This window comes from Euprymna scolopes, chromosome 5 (genome assembly GCF_053919585.1).
Source record: "Euprymna scolopes isolate OS-2025 chromosome 5, ASM5391958v1, whole genome shotgun sequence".
Lineage (NCBI taxonomy): Eukaryota > Metazoa > Mollusca > Cephalopoda > Sepiida > Sepiolidae > Euprymna > Euprymna scolopes.
In genome coordinates this window covers 38,851,566-38,875,025 of record NC_136486.1, presented here as the reverse complement: position 1 = coordinate 38,875,025, position 23,460 = coordinate 38,851,566, and the positions used below count along the sequence as shown (strand labels likewise).

The 23,460-nt window shown below is 33.1% G+C and overlaps 1 protein-coding gene across 1 annotated transcript in view; it reads left to right on the top strand.

The window, feature by feature from the left end:
* Positions 1–23,460, top strand: part of LOC145276778 (UDP-xylose and UDP-N-acetylglucosamine transporter-like) — a 109,274-nt gene that overhangs the window by 60,652 nt on the left and 25,162 nt on the right. Inside the window, exons 2-6 of the mRNA XM_080128058.1 lie at positions 4,302–4,415; positions 5,425–5,527; positions 9,486–9,535; positions 17,244–17,325; positions 23,287–23,347. Of these exons, the coding sequence (XP_079984184.1) occupies positions 4,302–4,415; positions 5,425–5,527; positions 9,486–9,535; positions 17,244–17,325; positions 23,287–23,347 (410 nt within the window). The remainder of the gene's footprint in view (positions 1–4,301; positions 4,416–5,424; positions 5,528–9,485; positions 9,536–17,243; positions 17,326–23,286; positions 23,348–23,460) is intronic.

Here is a 23,460-nt window from a genome sequence, read left to right as displayed (position 1 = left end):
AGAAAAAAAAAACACTTGTGACGACCGATTGTCCCGTTTTCTTTTTATCCTTCTCTCTTTTGGGAGTGAGCAGGGAGTGTAGCATGGGTGGAGGGACGGTTCAAACTCAACTCCTTAAACAACTGCTCTCAACTCGATTCAACTCCAACTGCCAAAACTCCCTCCTGCAAACCTTCTTATAGGAAGGTAATGAGGGGAGTCTGACGTGGTCTGGGGTTTCATTCAGCAAATCCACCTTTGTAGCATGAAAATTGAATTCACTCTGGCCAATTTGGTAACATCACTTGTGCATATTAAGTAATTTTCCATTAAGTTTCTGATACAGCGCAACTTTAAAGTCTTAACCTCGGGTTCATATCCGCCCTGACAAAAACTCAAAACAATAACTTACCACCTCTCAAATTACATCATTTGATTAGTGAAACATTATTAATATCAAAATATTATTATCAATCTCAAATTCGCTCAGCTGAAGTTATTTTTCTTTATTTTGGTTTGAGTCATAACCAAACAAATGGAACCAGCAAAATAACCAGGAACTGCCCGGGATTGCTCACATACTAAAGCTCTAATTCAGCTCTATTTTTACCGTTATTGATGTAATTTTTTACCATTACAGGTGCTTGGGTCACATAAAAATACAGAGTGGAACACTAAAATTGTCACCCTAGAAAAAAAACGATATGATTCCATTTCTGTTTGATTAAAACCGGTTTTATTTTTTTTTACTAGTTGGCCAGTGGTGTACAAATCCCAAGAGCAATAGGAGCCTTCTATCATGTCTGAAAGTGACACAATGTTTAATAAGCGAGGTCGGAGATGCTCTCTACCAATCCAAGTTATGAGAACAGGACCATTGGCAGCACACTCAAAATACAAATCCAGATAGTTCAACGCTTGAGGGCACAGCTCACCAAAGTTTTCGGCTACGGTTATGGTCTTTGGGGTGGTTTCAAGTGAGGGCCACATCATGCCACCTCACATCTTTGAAGTTGGCTTGAAAGTCCACACCAAAGTGTACCTGGATGTGCTTAAGAGTGGTGATCCCCTGGTGCAATCAGACCCTGGGTGTGGCAGCAAGACTCTGTGCCAGCCCACAAGTCCAAGGAGACTCAGGCTGACTTCAGAAGGAGTGAATGACTTTGTACCCTTCTCTCAATGCCACCCCTCTTCCCCCCGACCTAAACCTGCAGGACTATTTTATTTGATCATATGTCAAGAACATTACAAACATAACCTCTCACAACACCAAAGCCAGCCTGATCGTCACCATCTGCCTAGTATTCACCAAGCTCCCGTTCGGCGCTTGTGGAAAAGGCATGCTCCCAGTTCGGAAACCTGTATCGAAGCAGTGATTGTGACTGAAAGTGGCTACATTGCAGAGATATCATCTCTTCTACATAATCAAGTTACCTGAATTAATTTTTTCTATAAAAGTTTTAAAATAAAGCTTTAGTATAGTTTTCTTTAGGGCGACAAATGTATCGTTCCACCCGGTAGTAGTAGTAGTAATAATAATAATAATAAGCATGTTAAGGCTTATGCTCACTCAAATTCTAGTTAAAGCCAACAGGCGTTGCCAGTAGGAAATCAATTATTAACAGCTGTTGTGATAATGCAGTGTGAATTGCCATGATTATTGAAAGAGACGATTTTGCTGGAAATCTGGGAAAACTTGTCACTCAGACTTCAGGGAATACCACTTGTTATTAGCTGTGAGCAATCACTGATAATGACTTGTTTAAAAACTCCTAGTGAGTACATAATAATAAACAGGTACAAATCTTTAGTCAAAAGTCTAGGGTTATAAACTGGTATTTATCTCCTTCCCATAGCAGGGAGGTGGGATTTGAAAAGCTAGTGTTCTAGAGGAAGAACTCTCTGGTCTACAAAAAATGTCTGAGCAATCCCATTAGAATTCGCTAGCAGAGATGCTTTAGGTGATTAGCAAAATACTAACCTCTTCTCAAAGGGTGAAAATGGAAAGCTTTGAAGGATGGACCTCCTAGAGCTGTACATGACCATACCTCAACAGAGACCAAGTCACCATAAAAGTGGCCTAGACAATAGTGGCTGTGGGGGCTGAGGGAAAAATCCTCCAATCTCGGTTCAAGTCACGAATCTAGGATCCACTATCTAAAGCTATAAGTTAAAAACCTGCCAGAAGAAACTGCAGTGTTTAAGATAATCAACAAACCGATTTTTTTAAATATGTGGTTTTAAACAAAAACAACGGTACTGACTTAATTTTTATGTCGAAAATAGTAATATATCCAAAAATTATGAAAATTCATTGAGTAGAAAATTATTTATAGTTAAAGGTGATTTTTACAGAAAATTGGGGGAAATTGTATTTTCTTTGAAAATTGTGAGTACAGAATACATACTTATTACCCTTTCCACAAAGTTAATGATTGACATTTTTTTATTTTTTCATTTTTGTTATTTTTTTACAATAGCAATTGTTCTTCTCAAATTTTCGTAATTTTTGTATATATTACTATTTTTGGACATGACAAGTAAGTACTGTTTTTGCTTAAAGCCACATATTTAAAAAATCAATATTTGACTCTATCTTAACAAGCACTGAAACTGCATATTAAATACTTAAACAAAGCACATCCCTTTATGGATCAATTTATTGCTTTATTCTCTCATCATGAAGCCAATTTATGATTGGTTATAATGCGCATGAACTGTTGCGAATTAGCATATTTGAATATTTGATTTTCGGAGGAAAACATGGAGTCATTAATATACTTTGGGTCTATAGAAACGAAATGCTCTCCTAGCATGTAATGAAAGATGTTGCATGAAAGGAAAAACAAAACCTTTTTTATAACAACGAAATTGTTTGGTACAAGTGGAAGAAAGTTGGACAGTGTCCAAGTGGAGAATGAAAAGATGGAAAGTTCTTTAGGCTCAACAAAGTCTGTCAGCAGATATATTTAGGTGAAGATAGTCGATGCTTGATCGTCCAGTGGGCAGGGAGGGAGAGAGAGAGAGAGAGAGAGAGAGAGAGAGAGAGAAGGGGCGTTTTTCCTCATTATTTCCTGGGTTATTTTTGCTGACCAATCATCAAGGGGGCTGATGAAATGAATGCTCTCTGCAAGCTGATTGGTCAGTGTGTAATCAGATTGCTTGGCATAATCACCTTGACGCACCAGTTCCTGCTGGATCATCAAAGTTAAGCAACGTTGAACCCAGTCAGTACTAAATGGGTGACCATTTGGGACTGTGTGTGCTCTCCGCTTATCTCAGCATTGTTTCCAGATGTCTAGCACTTCTTTCAACTAGACTCAAGCAGTGCCAATTCAGGAGAGGTATGGTTGGAGATTGTGCAACTCTTGCCTCACAATTACTTGCTTAGCTACCCTTACAGGGGATATCCATTGTCTTTCGAGATCGAACCAGATTGCCTAGCAGGAACATTTCTCCAAGAGAAAAAATAGGTCATTATTTATAACTGTTAAAGGTCCAGTGTTGTTTAGTCCAGGCAGGGTATGACGGAGGTTGATTGTCAAGTTAAGGCTACTAGATCTGCCTTTGTGTGCCTTGAGTGGCCCTTAAAGGGCATGTTAGAAGATCTCAATATCAATAAAGAGGTATATATATATCAATCTGCTCTCTGGTTGATTCTCCTCTATGGATGTGAGATGTGCTCAATGAGGGTGGGTGATCAGTGGAAACTGGAAGTTTTTGACAGTGTCTGCCTCTACCACATCTTTCATTACCAGCGGGTTAACTGCATCCCAACTTCATGAGGACCTCCATTTAAAGTCTGTCATGTGTCCTGTTGCAACAATGTCTTCAATGATTCAGATGTGTAGTTCCCCCTATTTCATTGCCTAGATGGTGTAAGCATATCGGTGGACAATTGAGGAGCTGGACAGTGACCATCAAGGAGAACTTAGCTGAGCTTTTAGGTCCACAGGTGAGGTTAGGTCAGCCTTTGATGATGGAATTTCAACTGGATATGTATATTGTGAAACCTTGCTCAGGACCACTATGGATGGGTTGCTATGATTTATATAATCTGATGAAGGCCTGAGAAGCTAGGTCAACCTGACCAGCGTGAATGCTATCACAAAAACATTAAAGCTGATATCTATAAAAATGCTCTCGTCATGGACATTATTTTTTTCTGCAAGTAGAGCAAAATGAAAGTGGAGTCATTTTCAAAGTGAGACATTTTCCTTAAGGCAGATATTAATACATTTCTTTAAAAAAAATAATCAACTCAAAATTGATGTTTCTTCTGATATTTTCTTTAAAACATTTCTTTTCATTTCTTTTTACAGTGAAATGCCTGGAAGCGGTAATATTATTACTTTTTCCCAATTCCTGTTCATTGCTATTGAAGGCTTTATCTTCACAGCCAAATTTGGAACAAAGTCTCCAGCTATACCGATGAAGTATGTATGAGTTATCTTTTCTTTTTCTTACAATTTTTTAAAATACAATAACTGAAAATATTGTATCGTGATTTTTAAATATTAATTCACTGGTTCATTTTTAGCACACACGATTGAAGATAGTCTGTAATGTAGTGTGGAATGAGATAAGAAATACTAAATTGGGATTGGCTGAGCAGATCATGTGACAACTTAGGGTAAAGCGATTTTGAAATAGTGACTCAGTTAAGGCAGTTTGTAAAATGCAAAGTTAGCAGATAGGTGATCGTGTGGGGGCACTCTTTCCTTATGGCTACCTGTATGAGAAAGCTGCTAAACTCGGGAATTTGCATGAAACCCTTTATTTAATCCATGGTGGTAGCATGCTCTTCGTCCATCAGTCATAAACAGAAGTCCTAAGTAATTCGCAGTCATATTTTGAGTGTCACCTGTACTGAGGATTGAACCTTCAACCTCCAGGATATTAATGAATGAGGTTGTTAATGCCATGTTTATTTATTTATAAATATCCAGATTTTCATTTACAGACACCAAACATTTATTATATGACAAATCGTAATGATGTTGAATCACTATTACATTTGCTAATAGATATGAGTATTTGATGAGACGAAACTAAAAAAGAAAAAAAGAGAGAGGTTTTGGCAAACATGCTGCATCTTCAGTGGTCAACTCAAAAAATGTAGGAAAGAAGAAATTGTGTTGTCGTGCCTTTTATATTGAATATGATGATCATGATCATCATATTCAGTTTAATACCCATTTTACATGCTGGCATATCATGTGATTAAATCAACCAATGGTTGACCTCATGGTTACATGATCTTGAACTTGACACGTGATGAAGTGATCCCAGCACCTATTTTATTTGTATATTTGTGAAATTTCCTAATGTTTTTATGACTATTTCGGCCTATTTTAACAATTTCTCCAAATAAAGTTAACTTTTACATGAAATAAAATATGGTATGTAACAATGTATTTAACAAGTATTTTTTTTTTTTTTCAGAAATTATTTTCTTATGGTGATAATGTTCTTTCTAGTACAAGTTGTTAATAATCTGGCCCTTAACTTTCACATATCTATGCCACTTCACATGATTTTTCGAGCTGTAAGTATTTTTCTATTTTTTACTCTTTTGTAAATTTCAACAATTTTATTTTTTTACTCATATTCACTCCAAACAAAGCAGATTGCCAACAAGACATAAGATTAAGGCTAATATGAATTACAGACCATGCCTACAGGGACACCCTAAGTAAGGAGTTGAGCAGCAAGACGTTTAATCACATTTAAATTTATGCAGTTATGGAAGCAGGATAAAGGGAGGGAATTCCAGGCTCTAGCAATTTGAGAGAAAAAACTTTCAGAGTAGAAAGTTCCCTGGCATTGGGAGACCTCTACAATGAAGGTGTTGGATTTTGCTGCTGGACGGATCAGTCTGGGGTATTTACATCGAGGGGGCACTAGTTCTATGAGTTCATCAGAAGATATTCTATTAAAGTACTTGTAAAACAGGCATATGAATGCAACATTGTAGTGATGGTGCAAGGATTGGAGCATGATTGAGAGTGCGAGACTTATTAGATTGGAGACTATTTTTTTTTTAGACCCTGTCCAATAGAGAGACTAGTGGCTGATACACCTGCCCATATCCAGCAACAATATTCTATACATGGACGAATGGTAGCTTTGTAGAGATATAGGATACTGCCAGATGTAAGTATTTTTCTAGTGTAGTAGACGTACCCACATTCTTTGCAGCAGTCTTGGCAGTATCTTCTACGCATTTGTTCCGATTCATGTTGTCTGTGAATGTTAGGCTGATGGATTAGCTAGTGTTGTTATTGATGACAATCAGTGGCTGGAAAAGTTCATTGTAATTGTTGAATGAAAGGAGCTTTATCTTAGTAGCATTAAATGATGCCATCCATTTACATTCCAATTCCACAATAGACTTTTCTTAATAAGTCACCACTTATCAAAGCTGAATCATCACTCAAGGATAAGAGTTAATGAGATTGTCAGTTGAATGATGACCAACACTATGAAAAGAACAATGGTGGAATGAGCAGAATTTGATTGCTTAAGAATAGGGCTGTACTAGTATATAGATGATAACAATAAAAATTTGATTGCTTAAGAATAGGGCTGTATTAGTATATAGATGATAACAAAAATTTGATTGCTTAAGAATAGGGTTGTACTAGTATATAGATGATAACAATAAAAATTTGATTGCTTAAGAATAGGGCTGTACTAGTATATAGATGATAACAATAAAAATTTGATTGCCTAAGAATAGGGCTGTACTAGTATATAGATGATAACAATAAAAATTTGATTGCCTAAGAATAGGGCTGTACTAGTATATAGATGATAACAATAAAAATTTGATTGCTTAAGAATAGGGCTGTATTAGTATATAGATGATAACAATAAAAATTTGATTGCCTAAGAATAGGGCTGTACTAGTATATAGATGATAACAATAAAAATTTGATTGCTTAAGAATAGGGCTGTACTAGTATATAGATGATAACAATAAAAATTTGATTGCCTAAGAATAGGGCTGTACTAGTATATAGATGATAACAATAAAAATTTGATTGCTTAAGAATAGGGCTGTATTAGTATATAGATGATAACAATAAAAATTTGATTGCCTAAGAATAGGGCTGTACTAGTATATAGATGATAACAATAAAAATTTGATTGCTTAAGAATAGGGCTGTACTAGTATATAGATGATAACAATAAAAATTTGATTGCTTAAGAATAGGGCTGTACTAGTATATAGATGATAACAATAAAAATTTGATTGCTTAAGAATAGGGCTGTACTAGTATATAGATGATAACAATAAAAATTTGATTGCTTAAGAATAGGGCTGTATTAGTATATAGATGATAACAATAAAAATTTGATTGCCTAAGAATAGGGCTGTACTAGTATATAGATGATAACAATAAAAATTTGATTGCTTAAGAATAGGGCTGTACTAGTATATAGATGATAACAATAAAAATTTGATTGCTTAAGAATAGGGCTGTACTAGTATATAGATGATAACAATAAAAATTTGATTGCTTAAGAATAGGGCTGTACTAGTATATAGATGATAACAATAAAAATTTGATTGCTTAAGAATAGGGCTGTACTAGTATATAGATGATAACAATAAAAATTTGATTGCTTAAGAATAGGATTGTACTAGTATATAGATGATAACAATAAAAATTTGATTGCTTAAGAATAGGCTGTACTAGTATATAAATGATAACAATAAAAATTTGATTGCTTAAGAATAGGGCTGTAGTAGTATATAGATGATAACAATAGCATCTCATATGAAGAAGACAATAAATTTAGAGTAGATAAAAAAACAAAGTATTAGCATCAATCCAGTAGGAAGTAAAAAAGAAGTAATTTGGTAAAAAAAAATAAAAATAAATAAATTATAGTAAATTAATCTATATGTTCTGTGAAATTATATCTTATAGCTAGAGGAATACTCATTCCATGACATGAAATAATATTTGTTTATGTCGAACTTGAAAACAACCATTTTTGTAGTATGTAGTGAAACAGCCCCTACAGTATTGTTTTCCAGAAATGGGAAGTTCTTGAAAAAGAAAGAAACTGTTCATGAAAGTTCCATTTGAGTTTAGGTACATAGAGGAATAAAGGTAAATTCTTTGCAATGATTAGTGCTAGAGTTTGTGATGTGAGTGTTTTACAGAGAAGGACCAGAGGTTGGCGCTTAGGTTAGATAATCTTTAGATATAGTTAATAGAAGTTGCGTTTAGCTTTACATATTTGCAGAATCCATGCAGATTCCAAGTTTTAAATAGAACTACTAAGGATTAGAGATTAAAATTTTGATTTTTATATTTAACAAAAATGTATTGGTGAAAAATTGAAATGCAAAAGAAAGCAGATATATTTGATAGAGAAATAAACAAGAAAAAAAATGATAGGGCAGGGGGTATGTAATAAGGTGTATGAAGACCGGTGGGTAAGAAAACCCCTCTATCATCACTCTTATTAGATTCATAAAGAAAGTTACATTTATATGTACTAGTATATATATGACAATAGCATCTCATACGAAGAAGACAATAAATTTAGAGTAGATAAAAAACAAAGAATTAGCATCAATCAGGTAGGAAGTAAAACAGTAAATTTAGTAAAAAAGAAAAAAGAAAGTATAAATTGTAGTAAATTAATCTATATGTTCTGTGAAATTATATCTTATAGCTAGAGGAATACTCATTCCATGACATGCAAAATTAATTCCATAAACAGAATTGTTTTGCACTACTTTTATGTTCCTTTACAAAAATTAAAATCAAGATGTAATACTACTAAAACTTATGTCTAGAATCCTCGGCCATGGCAAATACAAGAGACTTTTACAAACTACTAAACACAGCACCAGCCTATATACACTGCTAGCCGAACTCTCTCACACCCCAATTCATACATACTCTCCACTAACAAAGCATGTACACTAATATATATATATATATATACATCATCGTGCCTATCTTACATTTATATATGCATAAATGCAGAGGCACCAGTCTACCCAAACATTTCTACTCAATTTTTTCTTACAAATAAAACACCTTCTTGCACCTAGAACGTTCTCAGACACTCTGAACTATTAATCTTTACCAGTAGAATAGGACACTGGGATACGGCATTAAAAATTATAAATTAAAATACAGTACAGTATATAATACATGTGTATATAATCAAATAACATTATAAATAACACTGTAAGCAGGGCAAATACTGTAACTAGGGACCGGAACATATCCTATTCCACATTGTAACCTGAAAAAAAAAAAGCTATCCTAAGGCCACCATATCCCATGGTTCTGCTGTACTTTATTTTTTTATTGCCTTAAAAAATTGTCAATAAAAATGAATTATTTTTGTATAGTTAGATTTTGTCATATTCTTTCTAATATTGCTTTCCATCTACAATATAATTTTTACAAATTTCTTTATTTGTCTTGTTGATTTTTTAAAAAAATTATTTCTTTTTTTTATCTCAACAGGGATCACTAATGGCAAATTTAATTCTTGGAATAATAATCTTAAAACGATCGTAAGTAAATTTAAAAACACAAAATCTTTATCATTTGTAAGGTTATTGTCATTCAATATAGTAACTTACTAAAGCAATAATATCTATGAAGAAAATTTATATATATTAAGTTCTTTATAATGTTCAAATAATTTTATTTATCTATAAGCAGTATATACTTAGTGAGCACTTTTGAAAAAATATTCTATTTTATTTCATGTTAACAATATATATTTGATTAAGTCCAAGTATATATATATATATATATATATATATATATATATATATATATATATATATATATATATCCCAAGCCTCTGGCCTTGATGGAGGGGAGACAAAAACTTGCTGCTATGGTTTTAAATGATCTGAAATAACAGCAAGTGGAGACTTGATTCCAAATATTTCTATGTTATATCTCCCCTCTTAATAGTCGCGCAAAAACTACATTTTGTATTATTAATGTTATCAACATTGTTACATTCAAAAAAAAAAAAAAAATCGGCGCAGCTTTTTTTATTATTTAATAAAAAATATGAAACATGAACGAGTCTTTTAGTAAACGAAGGTTGTCTCCCTCCGCACAGTGACAAACTGTAAAACAGCGCCGAGTTTTCTATTTAACATTTTTAATTGAGATCAGGATTTTACACATCTTTTAAATGTAACAGGATTATATAAAATGATTGGATATTTTGTTAATTAACGTGTTATGTGATTACAAATTTTAATAAAAGTAAAATATTTTTTTCCGAAAAAGACTCATCTAAAAGTAAAGGTAAGTAACTCTAGATTCAGTAAATTTTGCAAACTTAATTATTTCCCTTAGATCATTTGAATATTATCGATTTCAGCTTATCACTGAACTATGAAGAAAAGTGGTTATTTTATATTTATTTATTTTTTTACATGGTAGTCACCACTTATCAAGGCCCGGAAGCCACTGGGGGATAAGGGTTATTGCGTGTCCAGTAATCAATGGGATAATATCGTAGTAATCGTTAGTATTGGAGATTTGATAAAGTATCTTAGTTAAGGGAGCGGTTCATTAGGAATTTGTTTATGGACTTGAAGACATCCAAGTTGCAGTCAGGTGGGAAACAGGCAAACGGAACAGAGTTCCACAGGCGTGCACTTCTAAGAAAGAAGTTTTGTTCATGGAATCTACGTTTTGATTTAGGCACAAATAAAGAGTGGGGAAAATTATTGACAGTGGTTTCAGCTAGACGGGTGTTTCTCGTGAAAGATTGGTGAGGGGGACCAGAGATTGGAGCTCAGACGAACACTTGTCATGGAAATAACGATAAAACAAAGACAGGCTCACAACGTCTCTTCTGTGGGAGAGAGATTCCAGGAAAGAGAAAAGGGCATCCCCCACTAAGCCACAAAGTCTATTTTGTACTCTGTCAAGGCAGGATAGGCTGTTTTTAGCAGCTCCTGCCCAGATGTGGTAGCAGTATGCCATCCTTAGACGTACTTGGCTTTTATATAGATAGAGAATAGCATCAGCAGTGAGATATCTTCTGGAGCGGTAGAAGGATCCCACCATTTTCCCAGCGAACAAACTGTATTACTCTTAACCAGTTTTTAAATGAGTTCTTCAAATCTAAATTAATACAAAATAACCTGACTTCACAAATTGATAAAAGTTTCATTATCGTATTTTAATTATAAGATAAAGCTAGAAGAAGCTCAAACATTATAACTCGAGGTGGATAAAGCTAAAAATATCCACGCATTAATATGGGAGGAGAGACTATTTTCAAATATTGTCCTAAATTGGGAATGGAGCAATGGACTTATATTAGGTTAGCGATTATGCCATCCTTTCTTCACTATAAACGCCTTATTATACAGCCATTCTTTAAAAGGTATCTATTCTCTCTCCATAGATGGTCTATAGTCATCTCCAAACTGTTGTGTAAAACGTCACCATTGTACACATTAACTGCAACGTCATCATTTTGTGTGTTTACTATAGTCTGGGTTAATTTCTATGGAAGAGCTTTGGTGCTACAATTTTTTTTTCTATCGGATTACATATTTACATTTATATTATACTGATTTAGAAAAATTAATAATTGTATATTTATGTATTTATTAATCCGTTTGGCTTATATTTTTCCCTATACAGTAAATAAATGTATTCTGTCATCTAAAAAATAATACTTATTTATATTAGTTTTTCTTTTTTAACAAGTGAATTGAAATTGTATTATAAACGAATAAATAAAATTTACAATAAAAAAATGGATAAAAACAATATAAGACTTACCTTTTGTAAAACAAATAGACTTTTATTAATGAACTACACAGACGAGAAAATTAATTTTAATGTCTTCTGTTGACACTTATGTATCTAAAGATAATGTTGCTTACAGGCCTCCATACATTTTGGGAAAAAAAGATGCAAAAATTGATTATCACTATCATTTTAATTAATCAAATTCAAACGCATTTTTTTTAGTCGATTTTGCTTTTGCAATTTTCATTATCTTAAGAGTCATATATTCTATTATACGAATGTATTTTTTTATTACTGGAAACCTGTTATAAAAAAATCTTTGTTTAAACTTCATATCACATAATATTTGAATTTAATATCATTTAAAGCTTTTTAGAAATAATTATTTTTTAGAATTCTGTTTTTTGTTGTAATTCAAATAATAATATTACCGAGAAAAAATTATCAAGGAAAAGTGTTTTTTTTTTCTTTTTAACATAAAAATATTGATTTTTATGCCCAATTTTAATTACAACTTTAAGGTAAATGAAATAATGTGATTTTATGTATGCGTGCGTGCGTGTGTGTATAAAAAAAATATTTTTTAATTATTTGATCTTTTCAGCTTTAAAATTTGTTGAAATTTTTATCAACCTACATTTTTTTTATTTTTCATAAAAAAAAGATTTCCTCCAATATGTAAGTTTATTTCATAATGAATAAATACAAAAAATTTCCAGAAAATATTACTATTATTTGATTTTTGCTAGATTTTTAAAACCTGGGTATGTCTACGGCTTCAAAAACGTCACTATATAGGAACGTTGTTTTGAAACGTTGATAATGTAAACATGATTTTTGTCTCGCATTTTAATTATTTTTGTATGCTGTAAAAAAAACTTTAAAAAGATATTTACAGTTTATTTGAAACTTCTTCTTTTAAATGGTAAAAAAGTTAGGATGATAATATTAAATTACAGTTGCATCGTGTTACATACAGGGGGGATTAAAACTGTGGTACACACGTTGGAGGTACCTAATGGTCTAACTTTTGCAGTAGATACTTCAGTAGCCATCAGTTCTTAGAATCTTAATAGATTTTGATAAGTATTTTTTTTTTCATTATACTTTATCAATAATTAGAAGAATACCTGTCCCAGGACGAAGCATAATTTTTTTATGTCCACTTATAAAAATCAAAATATAATGATACTAAACCTTATGTCTAGACTCTTATTCCAATTTTGATCAAAATCCATTACATGATTTGGATTCTAGAAAATATCTAAAATTTAAGACTTAAGCTTAAAGGATCTCAGGGAGAAATTGAAATTTAGGGAATTTTGCTTAATTGGAGTCTAATAACTAAGGATTTAATTCAGTGTAAATCTGAAATATGTAAATTTTCAAAAAGTTGTTCCCATATTATACTTTCTAAAATAAATTAATATCTAATATCCGTTATTAAAATAAAAAAATTGGAGATACCCGAATTTTTGCAAAGGGTTACCACCCTACCCCACTTTTACACACTTTGCATACAAGTAAATTAAACTAAATATAGCTCACATTTGAAACCCCTACGCCTAGAAACTGTTTCAAAATTCATAATCGCTTAATTACGAGGGGCGTGCAATAAGTAATGCCCCTGACTCACTTCCAGTTGTCTGATCTAGCTGAAATTTGGCATGTGCAATGATTTATATCTCTACGGGTTATGTGGCAAATTACAGCTCTGAACTAATTGTGGTTTCTGTTTTACAGGTGTTTGAACTGAGTCAGGTGTGAAATGGAGCTTGTTGAATGTCAAGCAATGATCCGGTTTTTGTATTTGAAAGGACGCACACCACAGGAGACTTTTGATGAAATGAAAGAAACTTATGGTGATAATGCCCCATCATATGACCTTGTAAAACGCTGGCATCGTGAATTCAAAAATGGCCGGAAGTCTGTGGAAACAGCTCCCAGATCTGGTCGCCCCCTTCTGCCATTGATGAGACATCTGTCCATCAAGTTGAGGCTGCCATTTTGGAAGATCGGCGCATTACTATTCGCCAAATAGCCCAAGATGTCAAGATTAGTACAGGGTCTGTGGAAACTATCATTCATGATCATTTACATATGCATAAGGTGTCTGCCAGATGGATTCCCAGGTTACTCACACCATTCGAGAAACGAAAACGCGTCGAGTGCTCGAGGATGAATTTGGAGATGTGCCAAGAAGATGAGCCAAAGTTTTTCAAAAGACTGATTACATAGGATGAAACCTGTGTCCATCACTATGATCCAGAGACCAAAGCCCAGTCAATGCAGTGGAAGTACTTGGACTCACCATCTCCAAAGAATGCAAGGGTGCAGCCCTCTGCTGGCAAGGTCATGCTCACAGTCTTCTGGGACCAGGACGGAGTAGTGATGACAGATTTCCTGGCAAAGGGTACCACAATTACAGGAGCCTATTATGCTTCACTTTTGAGGAAATTAAGGGAAGCTATCAAAATCAAGAGGCGGGGCAAGATCAGCAAAGGTATCCTCCTCCTGCAGGACAACGCTCCGGTCCACAACTCGCATGTCGCCATATCAGAAGCACGGGCATGTGGTTATGAAATCCTTCCCCATCCTCTCTACTCTCCTGACCTTGAACCCTCTGACTTTCACCTCTTCCCAGCCATGAAGTTGTTTTTGAAAGGAAAGCGTTTCCCAGATGATGCAGTCTTGATTTCTGAAGTCACGTCGTGGTTGGAGGACCAACCTGGGGTGTTCTACAAAAACGGTCTCCAGAGCTGCATCAAACGATGGGAGAAATGCATAACTCTGGGTGGTTCCTATGTAGAGAAAGACTAATAACTGTCAAGTTTCATTGCTCTACTGCTATGGGAAGTGGGTCAGGGGCATTACTTATTGCACGCCCCTCGTAGGTTAAAACTGTATGCTGTACATAAGGTTGCTGCAAAAAAGGTGGGCTCTCTCTACCGTGCTAGAAAGTTACTTACATCTGAAAGTATCTTGTATCTCTACAAGGCCACCATTCGCCCATGTATGAAGTACTGTTGTCACATTTGGGCAGGTGCATCTGCTACTAGTCTTTCGCTCCTAGACAGGGTTCAAAAGAGTCGCCAACTTGATAGGTCCTAAACTGTCATCTAAACTTCAACCTCTGTCCCATCGATATAATGTTGCATCCGTCTGCCTGTTCTACAAGTATTTTAATAGTGAATGCTCCAATGAACTACAAGCCCTTGTACCCCCTCAACGTAAATACCCCCAACAAACCCGACAAGTAGAAAAGTCTTACGCCTACACAGTAGATATCTCTAGATGTAAGAAAGCCTTTTACTCTAATAGTTTCTTCTCCAGAACTGGTAGACTTTGAAACTCCCTTCCGAGTTCCTGCTTTTCAAACTGTACTGACATGCAAAAGTTCAAGTGTAATGTGGATGGACATCTCGCTGCTCAACTCCCTACATAATACCCATGCAACTTATGTCCCCAATAGTAGCCCCTACATCAAAGTGGCACTGTGCCTTGTTTGAGGTGAAAATGGAAAAAAAAGTAAAAAATACCTAACTTTATATAAGAACTGATCCAAAAATATGCTTAAATATGATATTTTAATTTATAAAGATTTCGTTTTATTATTATAGAGCCAGGTCTCTGTTGATTATTATATTGTACCCAATCATTACCGGGACCTTTCTTATAGTTTATTTAAATTCTTGCCTTTATTATCTGTTATTCTGTTTCTATTACTTTTTGAATGTCAGATTTTGTTTAGAACCATAAAATTACAACAAAAGTACATTTTCCCAACATAGAGGTTATCTTAAGATATAAATAAAAAAAAATAAATAAATAAAACATGGCTTACTCAATAATTGTGTTTGTGCCGATTGTTACATAATTGAATCCTTTATAATCTTCAGTTATGCTTTGTTACTTTTCCGTTTAAAAGTTTGATAAGTGATTTATATTTTATGTAGACAACCTTCACTTATCTGCTTTCGATGAAAGAAATATGTGATAATCAATGCTTTAATTGTAATATATACACACACAATGGCTGACACTGGTAATGTGATCTGTATATATTATAAATAGTGATAGGATTATTCCAATATTATTTCCGATCACGATATAATTACCAATTCTGTTTTAAATTCTCGATTCTGATACAATTACTGATTCAGATTTCAATTCTTTTAAAATCTTTTAACATGTAGTTGTAGATTTGTTATTAATTATTTTCTCTGTCAGATTACCGTAAAGACGCATGTATTTTATGCATATTTTCACAAACGTAAATCCTATACTTTTGGGGGTGATCTATAGATTTTAATTACATTGGCAATGTAAAATCAATAAATATTCATCATTTTATTTTTAATAGCAGCAATGGAAGATGAAATTTTAAACAAAATAAAACCAAAAAGATTACAATTAAATGAATCATTTTTAGCATCAGAAAATAAGCACAAATTTTTTCCAATACCGATACCCCAAAAGTTTCCATTTTTTTTTTTTTTTTTTTTTTTTTTTTTAATTCTCGATTCCAATTAATCATCCCAACACTAATTATAAAGTGACTTTGTGTGTTGAAACCAAACTACTATGTAAATTTCGATCTAGACACTTAAAACTTGATATATAGTATATTCAGATATGTGAAACAAATTTAATTTGTTTTTTAGCCAGAACAAATAGCTGTTATGAGATTAAAATTGAAAAATTGGAACTTGGCAGGTGTAAGTCTACTTAATATGTATCATTTACACATACACAAATATACATATATAGGTTTTAAGTTTGTTAATTTGAAAAGTTTTGATATGCATACATCCCTAGATCAGATGGTCGTGAATACCGCTAGAAAGCTAAATGTTTTGGTTTTGATTCTAGCTGATGGCAACCAAGTCATATTTTTTTTTTTAACTACGTATTGAGTACAATATAATGATCAATATAGAATTGGCTCTATAATAATAAATACGAAATCTACATAAATTAAGATATAACATTTAAACATATTTTATAACCAGGCAATGCTAGTAATAAATGCTCTCAAAATTTCAGTTTCTCTAGAATATTTAAGTATTTAGGGGACATAATATTGGCACAGTCTCCCATTTGAAAATCCAATTGTTTCAGAGCTGCATTGAATTTGATTCACAGTCATTAGAAAACCAATTATGCAAGATTCCTTGAATTTCAATTTCTTAACCTTTAAAATTTAGACATTTTCTGGACTGAAAATCGTCTGATGGATTTTGATCCAAATTGGAATAACGGTTCTAGACATAAGGCTTAGCATCATTATATCTTAATTTTAATCTTCATCATGGAACATAAAAGTAGTGCAGAACTGTCCTTTATATAATAGATTTAATTTTATATGACGATTTGAAAAATTATTACAAAAAGTTTTAAGATTTCAGCATATTTTAAACATAATCATAAAATCCAAATACTTAAAAGTTAAATTTATACTTTAAATTTTTTTTTTTTTTTCAGATATAAAATGAGCAAATATGTATCCGTACTAATGATAAGTATAGGTATTGTATTATGCACCATAGCATCTTCAAGCCAAGTGGTAAGTTTCTATTTTTTTTTATTTTTTTATTTTAATCATTCTTCCTTATTCAGTTTTGACATTGAGGGGGCTGTGCCTCAGACTCCAAGGTGAGCAACACTACATAATGTCTTGCACTTGCTTTCCACATTGGCCGATCAAAGGGTTGATATCAGCTAGGTTGCATACAGTCATAGTGGCTGATAGGTCTTCTGGAATTGATGCAAAAATTGGGGCCCTGTTCATGGCTAAACTATCTAAAAGGCTAAGTGTCTAAGGCATCCATAATCCCACTAGTACCCTAGTTTTTAATAAAGCATGATTGAGTCTTTTTTTTTTTTTCTAGATTGTAGCTGCATATTCACCTGATTGGTCCACGATTATTATGTTGAAATTTGTTGCAGATTAGAAATTTTTTGCTTTCATGGCTCTATGAAACCATGTGCACCCCCCCCCTCTTAATAACTGCCACCCCCAGCGCTATTGTATACCATGGTTCTTTTCTATTCTGCCTGTGTTGACAATTGCTAAAGATGAAAGCGCTGACTTACAAGTATATGAAAAATAAAGCAAGAGAAAACACAAAGTCCAACACATTTTGTAGATATCAGTTGTGTGTGTGTGTGTGTGTATGATACTATTATGGAAAACGGCTTTTCAAACACTAGCTTCTACATCTTAGTTGCCTATTGAGGCCACTCTCACGATCTGCTCTGAGCAACCAACTGTTGTTAATGTTACTGAAAACTGTTGTCAACTGTCCTAAACTATAAACTAACTCTTAACTCCTAAATTTATTGACTCGAGGAATAAAAAACCGAAAAGTCTTGCCAGAGTCTTAGAGTAACCAATAAAGCAGGAATAACTCACCTTCTCAGCCACTATCATAACTATTTGAAAACTGATCACTAACCATAAGGCATCTTACTGTCTTGAGAATTCAAAAGACCTTGGCTTCGTCTCCCATCATCTTTTTACTAACCTCACTTCCTATGCTTTTGTTCTACTAATAAACTATTTCCTCCTATTGTTATAGCTTTTTTTCTTTTTTTATGAAGCACTTCCTTAACACTCTGGGAGGGGGCATCCATAGTATCACAGCTTACTGCCATGTAAGATGACAGATTGATAAACAAAAACTGAAAAGAATTTGCACCAAATGTTGAAAACAATTTTTTTAGATGTAAGTATTGACAACAACTTCATACAACAAAATAGTGAGCAGTCGACTACCACCATGAGCATTCAACATGTCACCCAAATAGCAGAAGGCAGCTCCAACATTAAGTAAGGTGCCATCTACATCACGCTCATCTTGACCATTTATTGAGTGAACAACACTTTAAAACAAAAATAATCTATATCAATTCCTAATCTCCCAGTAAAACCACTACATATCTTGTGAATCCTAATCATTGAAAAAACCTGTTAAAAGAATGATAGATATACACACATTACTATTGTAATCTTGCAGGTAGGTAATAATCAAGACACAGTATAAGAAACATAAGTAACAAAAGACACAGTATAAGTAACATAAGTAACAAAAGACACAGTATAAGTAACATAAGTAACAAAAGACACAGTATAAGGAACAAAAGACACAGTATAAGTAACATAAGTAACAAAAGACACAGTATAAGTAACAAAAGACACAGTATAAGTAACATAAGTAACAAAAGACACAGTATAAGTAACAAAAGTATGTTATAGAAGTATACACCATGATTCTGGGACCATAGCTGCCATTAATTGCTGGTATTTACTTGCTTTCCACCACAGGAAGATGGGACACAGTGAGAAAGTAGGGAGAGTAAAGCTGTAGCCCATAAAGGCAGAGCACTCTGGCTTTTTAAAAATTGCTTGGGTAGTCCAATCATCACTCCCTAATCAGGACACCTCAGGCAGTAAGCAATAAATTTACTCGAAAGATAGGAGGCAAAACCTGGGAAGGTTGATCTTTCAGGACTACCCAAAACGAATGCCTCAGCCCGTCAGATAAAAGGTCACTGAAATGGCCCAGTTTCTGTCAAAACTGATTTTCAAAATCGGAATCTCGAATGGCATGTATCATTGATTAGAGCGAGTGGCCAAATGAATGGTGCATCTCGCTGCCTAAGACGTTTAGATGTAACTATATTGTCTTTGGGTAAGTCCATTTATTCCTGAAATGGGTAGATCAGCTTATCTCATAACATTTATTATCTAAATTATTCCTCAAGCTGACTTGTAAACCTGTTTGCATAGATCCGGGAGTTTTAAGCATTTTATTATATTGGAGTTTAACGTGTCTACTGCAATTTTGTATATTCTAGGATCGAAGTTTTCACTTTTGTTCATGTTATCGATTACAAATATGACAAGACAATAAGTTTTCAGTGTGCGAGTTGAAAAATAAAATAACAATATAAGGGAAACAACTCATTGTTAACAGCAAGAGTTACTTCCCTCTTCTAAGGCTGGATAACCAGAGTTAAGCCCTTGCTATGTGAAACTCTCTGAAAAGCAATACTTGATCGTCTAAACAAACACGATTAAAGCAAAGTATTAATTCAACGTAAAAATAAAATATACATATCAGTATGAAGTGTTTTTCTTCTTTGCTTAATGAGACCAGTGTGCGCCTACAATCATTGAAACTGTTATTAAACTTAATCCAACCAAAACAAATCATTTACCTTGACGACATAATGTCTTCAATATAAATTATTTAAATAACTTTACGGAGTAATGTCTAAGACATTACTTCGTAAAGTTATGTAAAGAATTTAGAACACCAAATAATGTTATGTAATTTATTTTTGTTTATTAAATGAATAAAATCATTTGGGGAATTTTTTTTCTGAGACATTTGACAATATAATTATGTTATCAAAGAATACGTCTTTAACAAAGCAAAACTTATCAAGATAAGAAAAGCCCAACACTATTAAGAGGAGCAAATAAATATATTAAATGGAAAATAAGGAATAAAAGTTATAACTTTATTATATCATCAGAATAATAAGGAAAAGTAAAAGAGGAAGATTAAGAAAAAGAAACCTCTTTAGATCATGGCATTTCAAAGCTAAATGCTTCTCATCAGAAGACGTTTGACAATATAATATATTCAATGATGTGACCAATCTCTTTTATTCAGAAAAGCACCAACCACTCCACACGTCTGATTTACACATTACTTAACAATATTCGTCCAGAAGATCGAACGTATATTTCACTGTATCCATGGTGAGGCTCCCCTTGCAATTAATACCAACAGTATGAAGATAGGAGAAAAAAAAGTATTTTTTATAAAACAAAAAAAAAAAAAACGAAAAACGGATATCGTTGAAAGTTTCAGAAAAAAAATTAAATAAATCATTTTGTTTCAGAAAAAAAAAACAAAAAAAAACTTAAAACATTATTTGCTGTGCTAAATTCTTTAGCCCTTTATAACCTGAATTATAATGTGGATGATTAAAAACATTAATTGTTCATTTTAGAAAATTTAAAGGGTAATGATACTATGATTGTCTTCAAACTGAACAAAGCTTCTTTCTTAGAACTGCACGCCTGTGGAACTCTGTTCCGTCTGCCTACTTCCCTCCGGACTACAACTTGGATGTCTTCAAGTCCAATGTTAACAAATTCCTAATGAACCGCCCCCTTAATTAAACACTTCATAAAATCTCCACACTAACGTAATGTACTTGCAATAACCCTTATCCCTGAGTAGCTTCTGGGCCTTGATAAGTGGTGATCACTGTGTAAAAAAAAAAAAAAAAAAAAAAAAAAATTATAGTTAAACTAACATTGAGAATTTTTGTAACTTACCTTGATTATTATCCTTAGCGCTTGAAAAAAGTGTGTCTATAACAACGAATGAAATCCTCCACTCGTTGAGACAGATGGTGGCGAACTGAATGTAAGCAATGGGCAATTATAATCTGGAGGTAACTGGTATCTACTCAGGTACTGGACTAATACATACAAAGCATGTTTGAATCAATTCCCACTTTATTCATGCTGTTATATTCATTTATTTATGACTGAACAAATTAGTTCAACCAGGTCATAAAGGGTTAGATAACTTTACGAAATAATGCTTTCAATGATATGAGATAAAAACAGTAACCTGAACACTCAATCAAAATAATACATTTTTGATACACTCTAATATTCAACTTACCAAGCAACATTTATAAATTTTAATAAGTCTTATTTTATTCATCTGTTGACATAATTAGTTTTAGATGAAAAGCTTTTAATATATACTAGTTCTACCTAACTACCCTCTGGCACCTGGGAGTTTTTTTTTTTGTTTGTTTTTTTTTTAACATTCATTTTCGTTTTATTTTTTTATTTTTAAACTATAATATTTTAGGAGGGGGAAATGAGAGCAATTATTTGTTTTATTAAATAAGATTTGAAAGTTAAATTTTATTATTACTGTATCATCTGGCCATTAAATTATAAATTGAACCAAACTTTAAAGGCAATGTTGTGTTAATCTTTATTGATGAAATTATTGAATGTAAGTGCTTCTAAAGCTTTCACTCTTATAATACACTAGCAAGGGGTACCTGGCGTTGCCCGGGTGTTTTTCGGGGTATGTGAAAAAACCCCGAAAATGTGAGAAAAAAAAAAAAAAACGGGTGCCCGTGAAAAAAAAATGAAGCCTTCACGACGCGCAGTTGGAAAATAGTAAAGTGTTAAAAAAAAAACAGGTGCGCGTTTTTGATTGACGTGACGGCGATAGGTACTCAGCAGTTAGCATTTTGTGCGGGACAGTTTTGAATGAGGTGAATAAATCGGTTTGTTTGTTTTTAAAAACCCACTCCCTGTTTATTAGGAGGAGCAAAATGAAAGCTACAGTCTGATATGACGAAGTCGACATTGAACAAACGTTACTTAGCTCTCTTGAGACAACTGGCTTTCGGCCTGTGATTAGAGTCGAGTTTCGCTTTTTTTTTATACCGAAAACCGAATGTAACGCGTGCCGATGCGGGAAATGTCGAATAATTAACGTTTGAAAGTCAATAAAATTAAATAGACAGGCGAGCTCCGTGGGTAACTCTGAGATATTACAATTTATAGATGATATAAAAAGTTTTAAGAAGTTGTGAACCGAGCAAGCACTTCTCTGAAAGAAGCCTTTTGTGGACATCGAGGAAAAGCATACATACATACATACATACATTTTCGCTTTTATATATATAGATAATGAATTACTAAGAATTTTAAGAAATGACATTTTATTCGACAGTTTAAATCCTTCCAAATTCCTTTTAAATTTCAAAGAGTTACAAAGTATTTGTATTATTTGGAATCTTTAGTCTACTGCTCTCATCTTGCATGTAATTTTTACAACCTTTCGGTCAATGTAACCTCCAACCTTCTTCAGGTGTACCTTGTTGAACTATGGAATGTTTCTGTTGAACTCAGAGATTTAGATGGAATTTAGAACGGAACCCTTTATTTACTTTATGGGTGTAGCATGCTCTTGTCCCATCAACCATGACCGGATAGAGGTCCTAAATAATTCGTAATTGTATTTTTTTTCGTTATTCATACTGAGAATTGAACCTTCATGAGAATATCACTTTTACAATTGATTTTTCCAAGTATAACTACTACACCATAGGTCCTTGTGATTATGTTACATCGACCAAAACATTGTGAAAATTACACTCAAGATGAGAACAGTAGTCCGAAGAGTATAAATAATACCAATAACCAATCCTCATCTCAAAAATTCAGAAACATAAGTCACAAAGTAATTCATTCTTTTTTCAACTATTAGCAAAAGATTAAAATGGCAGATTTAATTTTGTAACAAAAGTTATTTTTTAATAGAATTTAAAAGTTACATTTAGTATTTTACAATATTTTTGCTTTTGGTTTTTTATTAAATAATTAATAAGAAATAAAAAAAAAAATGTGTTATTCAAATACATTCACACAATTTTATTAATACAAACATTCTTTTTTATTTAATTTTAGAAAAGCAGTTCAGAGGAAACTGAACAGAATAAAACCTATGAATATATGATATGGTTAATAGGTGAGTATCATGAAAACTTGTACAGGTCAGGCTGTCTGAAGATGCTGGCTCCCTGAACAAAAATGTGCCAGACATTGATACTGTTTTTTTTTCCTTTCCCTTTGTAAAAATCA